The sequence below is a fragment of the Rattus rattus genome, chromosome 6, assembly GCF_011064425.1.
Source record: "Rattus rattus isolate New Zealand chromosome 6, Rrattus_CSIRO_v1, whole genome shotgun sequence".
Lineage (NCBI taxonomy): Eukaryota > Metazoa > Chordata > Mammalia > Rodentia > Muridae > Rattus > Rattus rattus.
The window spans coordinates 31,877,923-31,897,005 of NC_046159.1; the positions used below are offsets into that span (position 1 = coordinate 31,877,923).

General features: G+C 46.6%; 1 protein-coding gene across 2 annotated transcripts in view; it reads right to left on the bottom strand.

The window, feature by feature from the left end:
- Atg7 (autophagy related 7) overlaps positions 1-19,083 on the bottom strand; it is a 177,504-nt gene that overhangs the window by 69,407 nt on the left and 89,014 nt on the right. For both annotated transcript variants that reach the window (XM_032905890.1, XM_032905891.1), the window contains exon 17: positions 15,504-15,626. In XM_032905890.1, the coding sequence (XP_032761781.1) occupies positions 15,504-15,626 (123 nt within the window). The remainder of the gene's footprint in view (positions 1-15,503; positions 15,627-19,083) is intronic.

Consider the following 19,083-nt stretch of genomic DNA (forward strand, 5'->3'; position numbering starts at 1 on the left):
ACATGAGAGTAACCATGAAGGAAAGAAGAGAGATTTGGAAAGGTGAGACTCTGTGGCCTTCCATTCAGAAAGGCAGGCCTATCCAATATGTAAGAGAGGCAATACAAAAGGGGAAAGAACATGGGCTTTACAGCCAAATTTCATGGCTCTGATATGGTAGCTCTTTGACCATAGTAACTTAAGTGTCCACTTTGTGCCTCAATTTCCTCATCTGTGTCATGAACTGTGAAGACTGAGATAACTCGTACACACACCTAATACAACACAAGGGACAGGGCAAGCTCTCAGGTTGGCCATTACAGCATCACCATCTAGATGAGCAACAGACCACTCTGGTGCACAAGTTCCCTAGAGTCACAGCCAGGCACAGCCAAGCACAGCCAGATGCAGCATACATGCTGCTAGGTTCACAACCATCCCAAGGTAACCTGTCAAGGCTCTTGACACAGAATAATGGACATGGGGTCTCAGAAGCTAAGGTGTCTTTCCTGAAGACCACTGCACAAGGTTCTGAGGGTCAACAGTCTCTGAGGGTGATGATAGAGGAAAGATGGGGTCTATGCCCCCCCCACAGTAACATATGATTGTGAAGAGGAGATGTGAAAACTACATAGCTGCGGCATTGAGCCTGGCCAGCCAGCCAGAGCTTCATTAGGGTCTTGCTTTTGATTAATGGGAGAGCCATAACCAAAAGAATAGGCAGGAAACACTAATGCAGGATCTCTTCCTTCTAGGTTCACGAAAGTTGCCAGTGTTCTATTAAAACTGACTACATTGTATCCCCTCCCTCCCCTCCTCATTACCTTCAGCCCTCCAAACCCCCCAAACCCCAACCCTAACATATCTAGCCACTCATCCCAGGGTCTGTAAGGGTGCTCTAACACAGAGCATCTCAGAGCCTGTCCCTTAATCTCTAACACCACCTCCTCCCTATGGACAGTAGGCTGGTGCTTCTTGGTCACAGGGCATAAGTCAAGCTCCCAAACCTTTTCTGATTGTCCTCCATCCCTGACCCCTCTGACAACTGCCTTTTGAAATGTTGAGGTTCCATGGGGGCTGTTTGCTACACTTGTATGCTTATTATGCTGATATAAAAAAACAAGAGGAAGGGGGGACAGGCTCTTAGGCCTTGTCATGCAGGACAGGGGACATCTTGAAGCTCCATCATATTGAAACTGGCTCAGGTTTACAGACTGCTCCATGGCCTCAAGAAATTCCTGCACCTCAAGGCAGGGGAACGGCGAAGTGTTTATTGAAATCTACATCTGGTAACAGTTTGTTCAGCAGCAAGAGCTTCCCCGCTGTCTCCTGCAGCAAATGCTCTGCAGGGGCCCGTAGCCCCACACTGTTCATGTGTGTGAGGCCCAGCTTGTCACTCATGACATTTTCTTCACACTGGTCTGGAGGCAGAGACATTGTTCTCACTCATGGCCATCTGAGCAGGGATGAGACCACATGTTGACCTTCTCTGAAGTCTACAGTGGAGCAACACAAGGGCACGGTATGGTCTTTGCTGTCCAAGAGGTCCTGTGCCATGATGCTGGTAAGAACAGTACAAGGGACTCAATCCAGAGTGACACTTCCAGGACTGTGGAGATGGGAAGGCACACAGTACTATAACCCCAGGGAAAGTTCTCTGAGGAGTCTGGAAGCAAATTCTGAGAGACTGGCTGATTGAAGAGTTTGTTTTTGGTGTCTGTGGTTAGATAACAAGATGGAGTAAGTCCATAGAGTAAAGGCCAGTTTGGTGGCAGCTTGGGGACTGGCTCCTCAATTTTAAGTGTTCCTTAACAAAGTGGGAAGCAGGGGCAGATGTGGGAGTCAAATTAAGAGTATACGGACTTATGACCAACTTGTGGCGTGGGTGCTAACACTGACACGAGCCCCTCCCTTGTTGGGAATTCCCCATTGCTCACAGCATTCATACACTTATGAGAGGCTGTCAATTACAATCATTGCACTACCTTAGCCTTACATCTCAAACTGACCAATCAGAGTAGCCCTTCCTTGCCCATTGCAAGTTCCTGAGAAGTCATATCACTCAGTCCTCACTGATGATAGCTTTTTTAAAAGAGCTATTGGCAAAAATGCTATTGCAGAAAAATAATGTTTTTGAATTGTCTAGACCCATGTTTCTTGCTATTTGGAAACAAGAACCCACTGTCAAAGAGAGTAAAAATCAACACCAGTAGAGAACAGAGATAAGCCATAAAGAGAGACAGCCTTGACATAAGATGCCCTAGTCTAAACGCCTCCAACCAGATTCCACGTGGAATTAAATACCTTCCAGAGTGTAGGTGTAACAAAGCAAATTTATTTGGTGAATGTTGAGAGCAATAATCACCCAAAAACAGACCAGACAGAAAAGGTGTCCTCAGCCATGCAGGGCCATATGGAAGGAATCTCCATGGTTAATACAAGTGCTGTTGTCCTCATGCTCTGCCACCAGTGTCTTCATGACTTTCTGCAAATTCCTCACCCAGTGTAAAAAGGACATGATGAAGCTCGGCTCCCAGGATGCTACCATTCTCTTCCTTGTCAAATACTTAAAGGCTTTACCATAATATCATGGCTTCCCAGGCCCTTGTTCATGTCCAATATACAGTATAGGCAGGAAGTGCTCAGAATTGAATACTTCCCCATCCATCACCTCAGGGTTCTCCAAACCTTGGCACTCATCATGTCCTGCACATTGGAGTCAAAGGCCTCCTTGAGATCTGTTCCACATGAAGTCACACATCTCCATCACTGGGCTCTATGGGACCTTTTCCTGAAGTGATGCTTGCAATAAGTTACTTTTTACACTAAATATAGGTTGAGCTTTTGGCTTCTGTCACTCATAACCAAGGTAAAGAAGCTTGTCACTGAAGAAGAGTGCTATGGTGACCACATGCACAAATGCAGAAAACACTCTGATAAATACCAGGTATGACACAAGTGTTGGAGACTGATCACAGGTAACATGGTTATGACTGGCAGAGGGCGCTGGAGGAGCTGAGTGGCTGCACCAATGGATTCTGGAGCACGCTACTATGGAGGCCTTTGTGACTGTGGAGCATCAAGCTGCTCTCCCATAGCCCCCACCTGAATAACTTCCCCCAGCCCCAAAGGCCCCAGGCAGGATGGCTGTGCTCTTTACCGACCCACCTAGCAGAGATGGCTCATCTAGACCATGGTATGTGCAAGGGACTGAGCAGCTCCGTTACTGTTTGGTTTCAACCAAAGCAGACCTGGCCTTTAGATTTTCCCAGCAGCCCTCAGTCCCTACCTGCCATACCTAACCCCGAACTTTCCAGTCCAGATGCCCCACCCCACCCAACCCCGTGCTCTCTCTCCTTCTCCTTTCCCCTTCTTCCTCCCTCCCTCTCCTCCTTCCCCTCTCTCTTTCTCTTTCTCTCCCCTTTCTGCACATGCATCCTTTCTCTCTTTCTCCCCACCCCACATAGTGACTTACCTAGCCTCTAACCTTGGGGCCAGTAAACTCACCCAAGAGCAGCTTCCTAATAAACCTGCCTTGAACACATTCTATTCTGGCTTAAATTGACTCATTCCACCCAGCAGAGAAATAACCTATTACTGACCAACTAGTCTTACAGAATCTTACAAAAGGAAGTCAAACGTCAGTCATTCATGAATGAATCTAGGGCAAAGCATAAGGCCATTCCTTTCAAGGCTCACTCATGGCTTCCTGGCAGTGCACTTGGATGTGTATTTTGCCATCTATGAAGCAGTGCTTAGAATGCTGGCACCAGTGTTTTCTATGGACATAGTAAAAGGGTTTCCCCCTTGTTCTTCTTTCATCATGAGAGTACCACAGAGTTCCACAGAGAAGTTAATCTTGATTCAGAGTGTAGATGAGGAGGGCAATCAAAACTATTCAGCCTGTGGTGAAGACTCACTTCTCTTGTCATCAGAGAGAACGACAATGATTGAGACAAACTCATCTGTTTTTTCTGATGCAAGTGGCGCAGGTGTGCTCTGATCATTATAAGTTTCCATAAAGTCTCTCTGACAGTTCTGATGGGCACACAGATAGAGAGGATTTGGGACTCTGACTAAGGCACATGGCTCATCTGGGATTAGAATGCAGTCAGCAGGCCCCATCATATTTTTCAAGTGAATAACTAAGTCATGCTACTGTGCTTTCTTCTTAACACAGTAGAACTTGCCAGAAACTTCAGAGCTGAAATAGTGGGACAAGTCACTGGAGAGAGGAATCCAAACAATCACAATTGTAAGTCGCTAACCACACTGGTAATCAGGACAGTGGGAATCAAAATTCTAATGTGATAATGTTGCAAGTCTAACAGATAGGGGACAATTTCAAAACATGATGTGCCAAGAATTTGGCAAGGACATGGAGTTACAGAAGATTAAACTGGCCCAAATGCTGCTGGAAAACAATCTGTCATGATCTGATGAAGTTGAAGATACACAGCTTCAATGACTCAAAATTGTGATCCCAGGTAAACAGAGTATCATTGGTATTCTAAGTTACATGGATAGGGGGAGAGAGAGAGAGAGAGAGAGAGAGAGAGAGAGAGAGAGAGAGAGAGAGAGAGAGAGAGAAAAGAGAGGGAGGGAGGGAGAGAGAGAGAGAGAGAGAGAGAGAGAGAGAGAGGGGGGGGGGGGGGGAGGAGGAGAGAGAGAGAGAGAGAGAGAGAGAGAGAGAGAGAGAGAGAGAGAGAGACTCTCAATGTAATCTGGCTTTGCAGCAGGGTGGGACAGCCTAGGAGGACTGAACCCAGAGCCGTCTTGCAGGAGCCCTTTTATTGATTGTTACACAAAGGGCCTTTTAGCAAGTCAATTCCCACATAACAAAAAGTCTCATCTAGAAGTTGTCTGAAGGAACCATTACCTAAGCAATTCTCAGTCATTGCAATCATTCCTGGTTGGCCAGGAATGTCTTGCAACAGAGGTCATGCAAAGGATCCGAAGTTCCGACAGGAAGAACAATCCCATAACTCCATAATCCAGAGAACAATACTGATTATTTATAAAAGGTTACTCCCAGGCTAAGTGGCCATCACTCCAGAATAAATTCCAGATAAAATGCCACTTCTAGTGTAGATCGCTCCTGAGAGACACAGCCAGAATACAGCAAATACAGAGGCGAATGTCAGCAGCAAACCACTGAACTGAGAATAGGACCCCCGTTGAAGGAATCAGAGAAAGAACTGGAAGAGCTTGAAGGGGCTCGAGACCCCATATGTACAACAATGCCAAGCAACCAGAGCTTCCAGGGACTAAGCCACTACCTAAAGACTATACATGGACTGACCCTGGACTCTGACCTCATAGGTAGCAATGAATATCCTAGTAAGAGCACCAGTGGAAGGGGAAGCCCTGGGTCCTGCTAAGACTGAACCCCCAGTGAACTAGACAGTTGGGGGGAGGGCGGCAATAGGGGGAGGGTGGGGAGGGAACACCCATAAGGAAGGGGAGGGGGGAGGGGATGTTTGCCCGAAACCGGGAAAGGTAATAACACTCAAATGTATATAAGAAATATTCAAGTTAATAATAATAAAAAAAATGCCACTTCTAAAATTTCACTACAGTGTATGTTTCAGTGGGGATGGTATCTACCCCTAAAAGAGTAAAACCTGAGTTTGGGCAGCTAGAAAAAGTAAACATAGACATGACCTTGGTTGGTAGACCTATAAAGCTGACTCTATCCAACATTATTATTAAGCTTATGTCACACTAACACAGTGAAGTGCAGTGCAGGACCCTGTGAGCTGTACCCAGCAGTACTCCAGTCAGCCTCATGTCCCCAACCAGAAGTGTGTTGGAGGAGAGAGACTAACTAAGGAAGGTGCATGGAGACCAGTGTTGAGCAAACTATAGCCACAGCACAGACCAGATGTCCCACAATTCCATTCATGAAAGTTCAGGACAGAACTGCATTGTTTGGGGATGTGTCCCCCAGGCTGACAATGAAGAAGCAGGGTGTGTGGAGTGGCAGCCACCAGGACTGCAGGCGACAAACAGCACATGAGCTGGGAAGGGCGAGTTTACATCACACTTCATTCATGAAGCCATGGAGAACCCATTATGGTTTTTCTGCATGTATGGCAGATGACTTTAAAATATTAAGACAAAAAAAGACAAGCAGGAGGGGATTTCCTTGATCATTGTCATTTAAATGTCTAGAGAGCAGTTTGGGCATCAAGGTCTCCCCCCTCAGAGGCACGTGGGTCTGTCGGAAGCCTGTGCACCTGGGCCCAGCGAGTCAGAACCCATTCCTCAAAGGAGGTGAAGGCTTGAGTTAGAAGCTCAGCAGGGGTCCCCGGCAGATCTCAGAGGGAAGCGAACAGGTTGAGACAAGATGGATGAACTGAACAAAGTCGGGGACCACACAGCAACAGAAGGATGGACCATGGGCCTCCATCTTCCGGTTCCACAGCCACAACTCAATAAAGTGCAGATGGAAAGACTTAAAACAGCATCTCTGTACTGAGCGCGCACAGGGTTTGGTTTTGTTTTATTTGAGATAGGGTTTTGTTTAACCCAGGCTGGCCTTGAACTCCTTATGTGGCTGAAAGTGGCCTTGAACTGCAGATGCTTTGGCTTCCCCCTCTCAAGGGCTAGGATTAAAGACATGCAGTGTCACTGTGCTTATATATTATTTTGATTTTTAAGACCGGACTTGAAATGGCAATTCTGCTTCAGACTCCCGAGTGCTGAGTCTATAGCATGCTCCACCACACCTGGCCAGACCTTCTCCTTTTATTATTCCTTAAGAGGTACGGTGTGATAAGTGGACATCATTGGCAGTATTTGAGGGATCATGGGTGATGGACAGATGACTCCAGGCATTAGAAAGGATGTGCACAGGATCCATGCAAACGCTCCTCTACTTTATAGAGGGGTTGGCATGTCTGCAGATCAATTGTGAAATCAACAGCCTTGATGCTGAAGGGAACACTTTGGGGACTCCCCAGAGGAAAAGTGCATCTGGCTAGCTAGCCTCTGAACAGCCAGTAAGAATGTGCCATTGGCTGTCTGTTTCGTGTTAAGACACCCCACACACACACACACACAGTTCTTTCATATATTCTGACAAAGTTGCTAATCTGACACTCTAAAACTCATTTAATACAAATTACTTCCAGGGCCGGGTCTGGTGGCACATGTCTTTAATCCTAGTACTGAGGAGGAAGAGGCAAGTGGATCTCTATGAGTTCAAGGCCAGTCTGGTTAATCTACAAAGCAAGTTCTAGGACACCAGGACTACACAGAGAAACCCAGTCTCAAAAAAAGCAAAAAACCAAACCGACCAAACAACAAACAAAACTTACTTCTAGGATGGTTAACGCTTGCTTAAAGTTCAAAGGTGTGTGGCACTACATATTAAGAATCGCTTTTAGTTTAAGAAAAAAAAAAACTGAGAAAGTTGTATTTAGACTGCATTAACTAATTTTCTATCATTTTTTAAAGATTTCATTTTAAGTTTAAAAATTATTACTCCTCCCCACACAGTGCGTGTGTGTGTGTGTGTGTGTGTGTGTGTGTGTGTGTGTGTGTGTGTGTGTCCAGGCCTTTGAGTGCCACAGTACATGTGTGGGATCAAAGGACACTTTTGAGATAGTATCTTATTTCTACCTTATGTTGCTGCTGACTAAGTACCTCAGGCTAGCTGGTCAACATGCATTCTGGACAACTCCATGGTCTCCACCCTCCATCTTGTGTAGGAATACTAACACAGATTTGATCTCCTAGATCCAAGATGAGTCTCAGGGCTCAACTTCAGCGTGGCAGGCTTCCACGACAGCCGTCTTCCTGGCTCTTTGTCTTCTAAAGATTTTAAAAGTATGCCGACACCTTTGTGGCTAGGTGTCATCTCAGATCCCAGATAGACTCAGGTAACAGGAAGTGACGTTGATAGGGGCAGGCCTGGGAGGAAATCCCGCCTCTACCTCCAACATGCAAATCCCAGGTCTTCTTGCAGACTGGCCTATCCTAGATCCTTAGGCCTACACTGCTCAGGCTGAAGTGGGCCCAGCTATCATGGAGCAGTATCTGTTTCCACAGGCCACTGACTAAAGAAAGGGGAGGGAATAAAGGGAGCACAGAGGGAAGAGTGTGCCAACAAGTATCTGGGCACAGAAACACAAACTAGGTTGGTTCTGAGCTCATGCTTTCAGAAATCAATGCTCGCAGCTCAAGTCTGACAGAAACAACACAGATGTTTTATGTGTGTGATCCTTTATGAAAATCAACTATTTTTGAAAACTTTTTATGAAGCCAAGTTTTTTTCCTTTTAATAAAATGCCAAGCAGAATTAGGTGGGGTCTCTTCCAAGGAGGCTCAAGGTAGGAAACACACAAATACAGAAACAAAACAAGGGGTTGCAAATTGGGCTCAGGGCAGAGTATGGTGCTGAGCAGGCATGAGGCATGGGGTCTATGCCCAGCACACAGACCAACAAGAAAAGCCTATCACCTCCTTCTAGCTTGTTAACATGTTTGTTAAAGCACACAGCTTTGTGACTGCAAGTGGTGACCAGCTCTTGATTGCCTTTCCAGTTTAGGGAAGATGGAAGCCAGCAAGAAAGCTCCTCAGACCTGCTCTTCTCCAGGTGAATTCCAGATGAGTCATGAATTCATTGGTGAAAAAAAAAACCTCTCAGGGACCCTTGGATTTACTTAGAAGCCAGTGGAAGAGTAAGAAGGCAGAGTGATGTGGCAGATGCTGTCATAGCTATGCCCAGTTGTCAACTTGACTATATCTGGAATGAACTACGATCCAGAAATGGAGGGCAGACTTGTGATCCAGATCTTGAGGCTGAAAGACACAGGCTTTTGATCCGGATCTTGAAGCGTAGTGGCCATGAAAAGCTTAGGCCCAGGCAAAGTGATGCAGACCTTTAATCCCAGGAGACAGAGGCAAGCAGATCTCTGGGTTCAAGACCAGCCTGGGACAGAGCAAGTTCCAAGTAAAGAGCAGCTTAGGTCCAGACATGGTCACACCTTTAATCTGGGCCACACCTCCTGCTGGAGGCTTGGACAATAGAAGAGGAAGGTTTTCTTCTTTGCCTGTCTGCACGTCCGTTAGAACTTCTACAGAAGACCAGCCTAATCGCTTCTCGGCCTTTTGGCTAAGATCAAGTGAAGACCAGCCTAACACCTTCATGGTACTGAGCAACTACTAGATTCTTAGACTTCAGTACACTGCAGACTGTAAGGTATTCCAATAGTTTCCCTTAATATAAAGAGACATTCTCTAAGTTCTGTGACTCTAGAGAACCCTGACTAAGACACAAGACACCAGAGAATGTGTCTGTGAGAGATGGGCAAAGTGCTGTGTGTGTGTAAACTCGTAGGCTCAGTACAAAAGCGGAGACTCCCTGTAAGTTAGATGCATTTCCGCACCTGCTCTTGATGTTCTCTCTGCTCCCAGCCTGCGACATGGACTTTAAACCTGACCATGTGCATGGAGGCTTTACACAGTGATGTTCAAAAGCATGTCATCAGTGGATTTGTTTGTTCCTTTGCCCTCTTCGGCTTCATCTGTAAAATGGGTACTTCTTCCTATAAGGTGGCTGTAGGCATATCCAGAAGAGAAATGTGCTGTTGGCTATAGTACAATCTCAGGGGCCCTGCTGCCACAGTCACATATGGAACTCCTGCTCTGCTTTTCCTGTCCTACACTGGGAGTTCCAACCTCTGAGAACCAGTTTGCTCTTGCCTGGAACCCCCTCTGGCATAAAAGCCTCCTGAGATTCCACAGAGTCAAAAGAACCATGTGTCAGCTCTGCTCCTACAGCCGCAAGCTCTGTGTTGCTTACATCCTCCCTCCCCCAGCACCACAGGACCAGACCCCTCTGCTTCCACCGCACCACAGCTGGGCAGGGCTGATGAACACTGGCTGAGACTTAACGATACTGGAGGAGTAGGCGCACACCTTCACTGCTGTCCCTTCTACCTCCTGCCCCCCGCCCAACAGAGAAGCAGGAGATTCAGACCCACAATCTCAGTGCAATCACAGAGCTAAAATGCATTTAATTTTACAGTCTTGAAATATGGAACCCCCCCAAATTCAACACGAGGCAGCTGTTTTGCTTGCAAATGAGAAGGATCAGCTGTGAAAATAGAGACCCCAGAAAACCAAGGCCAGGACAGGCTGCGAGGACACCTCCAGGGGCCTGCACCGCTGAGTCAGGAAGTTGGGTCAGCGGTGCCTGGCCTAGTGCTACCCAGCTCTAGGAATTCACTCAGTTCCCAGGCTCTGCCTCACAGACTCCATCTTGAAAAGCATCCACTTAGTTTAATGTTTTCATGACTTAAAGATATACACAAGTGCCAATCAAAGCTGAGGATCCAGGCAGGCAGGCCCAGACACAATTCCTGTGTGACAGGACTGATTCAGTTTAAAAAAATATTTTTTAGGTTAATGTAGTATCCTGAAACCTTATGATTTTAGGTCTTTTGGACTTGAGTTTCATGGTTTAGAGAGGACTCCACTCTCGGGATGTAAAAAAGATCGTGTTCCCATGGGTTAAGGAGGACGAGTGCCTCTCTTCTGTTGCTCAGCTGTCTTGTCTGCGTGTAGCATGTGACCCCCCCCTTTCTCTCTCCCATGGCCTCTAAGTAGATGGCACCATCCAGCCTCCTCTCTGGAAGGTAGGAGTCCACTCAGACTTTGCCATCCACTCTTCAACAGGACCATCCCTAATGCCCACATATATAAACATCTCAAATTTCTGCAGATAACTCTGACAGCAAACAAGAGGGACACACTTTATACAGCGAGTTCTCAGTGAGATGCTGCCAAGCTGGATTTCAAAAGACAGGCTCCAGTTTCCAAGCTAAGCAGCAAATGGCTCTGTGCCTGCAGTTTCTGCCTCTCCTCCCCTCACTCAGGAGAGAGGGCCAAGGCTGACCTTGAGCGATTGCTTCATAAGGAAAAATCAGTGCAGGGCACCATCCCAGGACAGACTAGGGGTGATGGACTAGCAGAGGACTCTGGGAAGACAGAGCTAGGTGCTCGAATAAGCTCATGAGTTCCCGTAGTGAAGCTTCTCCATTGCAAACAGGTCTGAGTGCTGACACGGGGGTTTCCCACTGCTTCCCCTGGCCTCCAAAGGCATATTTGTCATCAGAGGCTCTTGATGAAGCTGTACATAAATATCTGACTGTTGTTAAATACAAAACAAAACAAAAAACTATTCCACAGAAACCAAATCAAAACCAGCTGTGAGGGCGAAGGGCCAAAAACTTGGGGTAAGTGCAAAGGCCGGGCAGAAACACTTGTTAACAGCGAGCGTGGCTGACTGAGTAGAGCAGAGCGGAAGTCTTTCTGCCCATGAAGTCACACCATACGGTGGCCATGTTTCTCCTGTGACTTTGCTGTGAGGACAACAGACATCCCACCTTCTAGAATTCTGTAGCTCGATGAGTTAAGAGTTCTCCGGCTGGATCTGTCAGTGCAGCCCTCCTTGTGGCTGCCAGCCTGCAAGGGACTGTACAGCCTGCCTGTGTTAGCAGGTAGTGCTCAACTTCCCTCCCCTGCTATCACCAATTAACTCCATGAATCTGCAAGAAGCATGCTGCTTCACCAAACCCTGAGGACATAAACACTGTGACCACAATGCTAAGAATGGACGATGCTGACATCACCCACAGTGCAACTGTCCTGTGTTGCCCAGAGGCCCGAGTAAGGGGCAGACAGCCTCGTTAACCCTGGAGGTGGGAGAATGGCTGGCTTCTGGCTATGGGATCTGGGAATTTCAAGCTCTCAAGCATGGACCAAGATGGTTCGTTTCATCAGCTCTCTTAGGAGTCATCCTTTTCTCTTTAGTTGGACAGAGTAGAAAAATATATCTTGGCGTTTCTCAGAGCATGATGCTGAACCACAGTTGGAATAAAATAAAAACACAGAAACTGATATTTTGTCCCAGGATGAGAAATAACCCCAGAGGCTAACTCGAGCCAGTTTCATAAAATGAGGCTAACGCATCTGCATGCTTGAGTCAGACTGAGACTTTCCTTAAGAAATCTAGCAACTAAAGCAACACTCCAGGAACTCCTCAGCAGATCTGTGACTGAAACATAGAATGGTCCATCAACTTGCAACTTCCCTTCCCTTAGGTTACAAAGAGGCTAGAGGAAGGACCAGAGAGTCAAGGCCAGTGTCCGTGAACCAGTACCACTCTCAGCAAGCTGGGCCTGGAAGGTAAAGCATGAAAGCAGCCCCCACACGGCCATGCTTTATGTATGTAGGAAGCTAAGTGGGACCTTTCCTCTGTGGGGACTTCTAACATCCATGGGCAAAATGAAAGCACATTTGACACCCGGATGGGGTTCAAAGAATGTGGGTGTCTGTCCAAGGCCCCAAGATAAAATACAAGCCAGGGCAAATGGCCTTTCCTAGGTTCTTTTAACTTTTTGGTGTGAAATAAAATTAACCGTCCATACACATTCCACAGAAGAGCATTTGGGTTGTCACTTGGGTGGCAGAGGCAGGGAGATCTCTGAGATGTTAGATGTACATAGACCAAGCCTTGGTTCCATGTAGTTTCAAGCTATCCAGGGTTACACAGTGAGACCCTGTATATAAAAACAAAACAAAACAAAAACAGCACCCCAGCCCTGCGGCCTCCTCTCACTGTGACAAACAGGGTAACTTTCTGTTCTCTGCCATGCTGGTTCACTGGTCCTGTTACTTTGCCTTCAAGTTTCATTCCTAATGGCATGAGTCCCTGTCCCTCATTGTTACCACAAAAACATTACTACCGAAACCAAAGCATCTTTCCAGGGCTGGCCCCAGGGCCATCTGCACCATGTTCCTTAAGTACACCTTCCACAATGCCCGCTGATCTCTGCAGCACGATAGAGCAACAGGGACCCTGAATGGACTCACTGCAGTCTGTTAGGATGAGGGGCAATGGCAGGAGCGTGGTGGGTAACAAAGCTAAGGTGACCATGTTTGATCTCACTGAACACAGGATGACCCTGCTTGCCTGGATCTTTTGTTTGTCACTGTGGCTCTTTCTGTGGGAACAGGGGACATGTGGTCCCTAGACCACATGTGGTTCAATTGAGTGCCCTTCCCTCTCAGGGAGCAGGAGTGAGAGGAGATACAGGTGCTGAAAGAATTCGGAGCTTTCCAGAGATTGGTGCTAGAAGGGCAGGGAAAGCAGGGCAATAGTGAGAGCACTCAGGGAAAACTAAAAATGATGGATTATACAGGAGGGCTGGGATGAGCTTTGTGGCTGCCATGTGCTCTGTAACTCAGGAAAGGCCAGGGCGTTGGTCCTCTCCTCCCCAGCTTTCCAATGACCAAATCCAGCTTTTATTTAGAAAGACAGTGTCTCATCCTCTAAAACTAAGGGACTGGGGCTGGAGAGATGGCCTCTTCCAGAGGTCCTGAGTTCAATTCCAGCAACCACACGGTGGCCTGCGACCATCTGTAATGGGATCCAATGCCCTCTTCTGGTGTATCTGAAGGCAGCCATAGTGTGTGTGTGTGTGTGTGTGTGTGTGTGTGTGTGTGTGTGTGTATGCTTGGGCTTCCACATGCTAGGAAAGTGCTCCACTAGTAAGCTGTATCCCCAGCTATTCTCTGACATACACATTTATTCTCTCACACACATGTTCTTTTTACACTACTAAAACCACATACATGAAACAATGATTTTTGCTCTTATCAGGTCCCCTGGTGAGAGTACTAGTTTTGCTTTTCTTTTGAAGCTTCTATTTAGAGCTTTGGCAAGTCAAGGGTTACAGATCCAAATTCCCAGAAAGGCCGTCAACTGCAGAACATGAAATAAATCCAGAGCAGGCTGAAGGATGAAGAAAGAGCAGCTGTGTCTCCAGGAGAGGAAACGGGGCCACGTGACAGGCACGACTGTATCCCTATAGGCTTTCCTAATGTGGTGCTGGCACTGCACCCAGGGCCTTTCGCGTGCTTGGAAGTGCTCTACATCCTCAGCACGTTACAGGCTTTATGCCGTCGAAGCCTGCATCCAGTGCTTCATTTGTTTGGCTCCCTTTAGTCAAGCATGTACCTGTAGTTGCCAGATCCGATTTTTCAAAGAAGTTGAAAACGAGGAAATTCAGACTTTAATGTAAAAAACATAATTTTAAAATTCTGGCTTTCTTCAAAATTTAACGTAGGGCAAGCTCCAAAACACTGTAAGCAGCAAGCCACGCCTGGGTCATAGGCTAACTGGCTTATTATCCTTCACCTCCAATGTTATGGGGCACTTAAGACCCGAGAGCTGACTTAGCAAAGAAACCTAAACAAAGACGAACAAACACGGAACCCGCTCAGGCTCACGGGTGAGGCAGTCTCTCTGTCTCTCCTGCCCACGGCCTGTTGTTACCGAGGCTCACTGAGCAACTAAAGACAGGATAACTGGATGTGATCAAAGTTGAGTCCCCGCCCCTGACATCTTGTCTGTGTCTCTAGAGTGAGAGCAGAGGAAGTCTCTGCTCTTCTGGTGACTGGGAAAGGCCCTTCCACCATCTTGTCAGTGATGTCACAGCTGCACAGACCTGCAGGTTCCTCCCATGCACTTCCCGCTGCCATCAGCATAACGTGAAACCTGCCTGGGACCCAGTCTCAGGTCTAGGGGTCAGCTTTGTCTCTCAGAGTTCTCCAGAGGCGCTATTTCCTTCCTAACCCCAGAAATGAGGGACTCTCCAGGTTTTAAGTACCAGAAAGTTCACATCTGTTTAATGACCCCGCATCGGAACAAGTTAGAGATAATTCATTTTCAGTACTAAGCGGTGCTAGAGGACAGCCTGGTTTCCTGGGTGTGCCAGTAAAGCACCCCAGCCTCTCACAAGTCCTAGCAGCTGTGCTCTGGTTTTTCCAGAGGTTTGCTGGCCAAGGCTGGTCCAGCTCACCCACTCCTTGAGGCCTTCTATGTAGTATAGAGACAAAATCCCTGGATGATTATAAATGATCAAGACTCATGCTTCTGGAGCCAAGTCTGAACCAGGTGTTCAGAATGTGGGGTGGCAAGGGCTTCCCTGCACAGCCATGGAAGTGCCTTGAGGGTTCAATTCACCTCATGACCTCTTCAGGGGAAAGCAAGTTCACTGTGAGAACCTATTTTCACACTCAGCCTGTGGCTATCTCTCATTCAGGGTGGAGACTTGCACAACTCCCAAGCTGACAGGGACATTTTACAGCAGGCCAATGTTGGCACCTAAGATTGACCAGACTTTTAACAAGTCAGCCATGCTTTCTCTGATGACACAGCCCAGAGTCCAGGATCCTCTCAGACTTGTGTTTGACATACCCCTTATAAGGAAACTGTTTACCAACAGCTGTACTCAAGCACACTATCCAGAAATACAAGGGATGCTAGGCAATCAGTGGCTGGACTTGCTCTGCCCTGGCTTGGGGTTTTGTGCAGACACGTTAGCAAACCAGGGTGCTCCTTGCCCTCAGAAAGAAAAAAGTCCAAGTCAATCTGTCTATTCCCTTTCACAAAGGGGAGAGTCAGGGAGGTTTTACCCTTAATCCTTAGGACAGAAACATGCTCTTACCTCAGCAGCTTGGGTCTCTTGGTGGAGCAGTGTAAGACCGGTCAAATCTTCTAAGAAGGAATGTGAAGAGTTAAACACCTTGGCCAGGAAGGTGAATCCTTCTTGCTCATATTGATCAAGAACCTGCAAAACATTGGGACTTTTAGAAAGGGGGGCTGTACTGCTGCTCTTAGATATGCATAATATTCTAATTTCTAACAAGCACTTGCTAAAAGCAGGGAGATAGTTCAGCAGGCAAAGGTGCCTACCGCCGACCCTATGACCCAAGTTCGATCCCCAGGGCCCACAGAGTAGAAGTAACTGACACCCACAAGTTGTCCTCTGCTCTCCATATGCACTCCATGGCATACGCACACATTTACACATGCTCATACACAGCACATAAAACTATATGTAAATGAACCAATGTGATAAAAAATTTTTTAAAAGAAAAATAAAACATAGGGTAAATGTGCTATCTGACAGGCTGGAGAAAGCCCAGTGATTAAGGGACTGCTGCTCCTGCAGAGGACCTGGGTTCAGCTCCCAGTACCCACCATCAGGTGCTCAAAACTGGCTGTAACTCTAGCTTCAGACAACCTGATGCCTCTGTGCTAACATAAAGATGTGACATTTGGACACAGACACATAAACACACATTCTCATCCCCCCTCTCTCTCTCTTAAAAACATCTGTAGGAAAAAATATAGGAGGACTGAGTATTTACTCCTCTGCTTGGGAGAGTCATGACATCTGTGTAGATGCCAACGTCTCCAATAAAGTAAATTTCATGCAAGTTCATTGAATGTTCTACAAGACTCAAGCTACTAGGCCCAAGATTCACTTGGTACAAAATAAATAACAGATGAGAGAAGATTCAAGGAAAAATGGAAAGTAATCAAGGAAGTGGGCAGAACAGCATGATCTGTTAGAAATCATACCAGCTAGCAAAAAAGCATGTTAAAACACAACGGTTAGAAACAGGACTATATTATGTCAACAGGGGTGCCACAAACAAGGACAATCGACACAAGAATGTGCTCAACATCCTGTGATCAGTGACCCACCAGAGGGGTTACAAAGTCAGGATAGGGGACACTTGAGACTCCCATAAAGTATCAGAGGAGACCATCTAGAAGTTTAGTACTTACTTATGTGCCCTATGACTCAGAGACCCATATATATGTGTATGTGTGTGTGTATATATATATATACACACACACACATATACACACATACACACACACACACACACACACACACACACACACACACACACACACACACACAAAGATGTGCACAACGGAGTATCAGCAGACAGACACAATTGTTCCTGGCAACACTCTTCATGGTAACCAAACTAGAGTTACTTAAGTGACTATTCAGAATGGAATACTATATGACAATAGGAATTGAAAATATATGTGTCAAACATTACAGAAGGAAGAATCTATAGGTATGTCACAATTACCTTTACACAAAGTTAAAAATAAAAGCAGGTAAGATTAATCTAGGGTTTTATAATTCAAGATTGAGGTGGACCTATGGAGAGACTGTACCTAAAAGAGAGATGCTCAGGGTGGCCCATGGTATTAACAATGTCTGGGCGCTGGGTACATAAACTACTTGTTGTGAGAGTCCATCTGAGCAGTTAAGCCGTAGACAGGATTCCCATAAGCATGTCATCCTTCACATAGAAGGCCAGAAGATGACAGGCCAGTCACCTTGACAGAACAAAAGCTCTTGGAGCAAAACATATGACTGTCCTACCCATGGATCAGTGTCACAGTAGCTGCCTGAAGGGCAGGCAGTGCAGCTGCAGGGTCCAGGAAGTTCTTCTAGAACCCAGAAGAGACAGCAGAGTAGTGTGAAAAAGACAGCAGACAGAGGCACATCCAGGAGTCAGTGAACATGTGAACAGACACCCGAGAAGCAGTAAGTCAAGAAGTAGAATGTAAAAAATTCTCCTTTTGGAAAAGCATAAGTACCACAATTTAGCAGTTTCACTTGTGAAAATTTCGGAGCAGCTGTCTGTAGCATGAACACAGATGTAAGGTTGCTCACTGAACCACTGTAGCAAAAAACCTTGAAAACAGATATCTGACAGGGGACTGTGCAGCCTTATTATGCCGCATTTACAATCAGTGGCATATCCTGTAACTCGTTATAAAACACACATGGCTCTGAACAACTGGTACAAATTGATTTCCAAGATATAGCAATACATTAAACAAAGCCAATATCCAGACTGTGTATGCAGTGGTGTTTAAAGGATGGAGGGAGGATAAAAAGGGGACAGGCTCATACATTCCTTCGATGGTCTCAGTGTTCCGCACTTGGAAATCTCAAAATAGGCTGAGTGCTGGTCTGGTGTCACAGGCAGAGCTGTCCATATTGTCTGCTGTGGCTAGCTAGCCACGGGTCAGATTCAGGCATACGACAGAGACTGCATAAAGCTGCCCTCAGTTCATGAGTGTAACCTGCTTAAGAAGTACAGGTGGAAACAAAAATACAGTGGGCTTAGTGTTCACGGCCAGCTCTCCTGACCCAGTATGGAAGTTAAGAAGGGGCAGACATGTGTGGGAAAGTCAGCATCTGAGACTGGGGGAGAGGGGAGAGAGGGAGAGGAGGTTTCTCAGCAGTGCTGAGCCTGGCTCAGCCAGAGCCATCGGCTTGACAGCCCGATGTGTGGGTTTTAGAAATCATTTAAGAGCTGGGCTATGGTGGTGCCTGCCTTTGATTCTAGCACTGTAGGTGGATCTCTGAGCTTGAGGCCAGCCTGGTCTACAGTATGAGCAAGGCCTGTCTCAAAAAGCCAAAATAAACAACAACAAAAGGAAAGCATTTAATAAATATGGATTCCTTCACCCTCAATAATGAGATTCCTCACAAGTCAGAATGGCATCTCAGAAGAATAGGTATTCAAATTAAATGAAGGGCTTCCAAGTGGTAAGTCTGATCTATTTAATGACGACTTAGCGCAAGTGGATATTTTGTTGGACTTCAAGCCCTTGTTTCTCCAGATCACTGTGTAACCCTACAAATCTGTGTGCAGAAGAGGGACAGCAAGAACAAGTGAAGGACAGGCAGCCTGCATGCAGGGTGGACAGTTTAATTCGGAGGCTTTAACAGCACTGGCTAGAAAATATGTGGAAAGACGTAATCCTCTTGGGGGGTGTGGACTCGGGCACGGACCTCCAGTGCTGTGAGTTAAACCACTGAACCCAAGCAGCTTGGGAAAGGTTTAGTTCTCCTCCTTGATGGGGAGTCTTCTTAGAGGATGGAATGTATGTACAACTATAATAACAAACAAACAAACAAACAAGAAGAGGAAGGAAGGAAGATAAAGTGCATCTAACTCCAACCTACACAAGGCACAGCACTGCCCCTTAAGCCAACAAGGATGCTGCAGAGCAGAAAACCCCTAAGGCAACGGGGAACGTTACAAGTTTACCACAGGTTGGGAAGATTTTCCTAAATAAAGCAGTGGTGCATCCTGCCTGCTTCTGCTCTCTCCACCCACTTCTGCTCTCTCCACCCACTTCTGATCACACATCCTGGCCCAATCTGCTGCAAAGGTGTTCACTTACAGGTAAGAAGA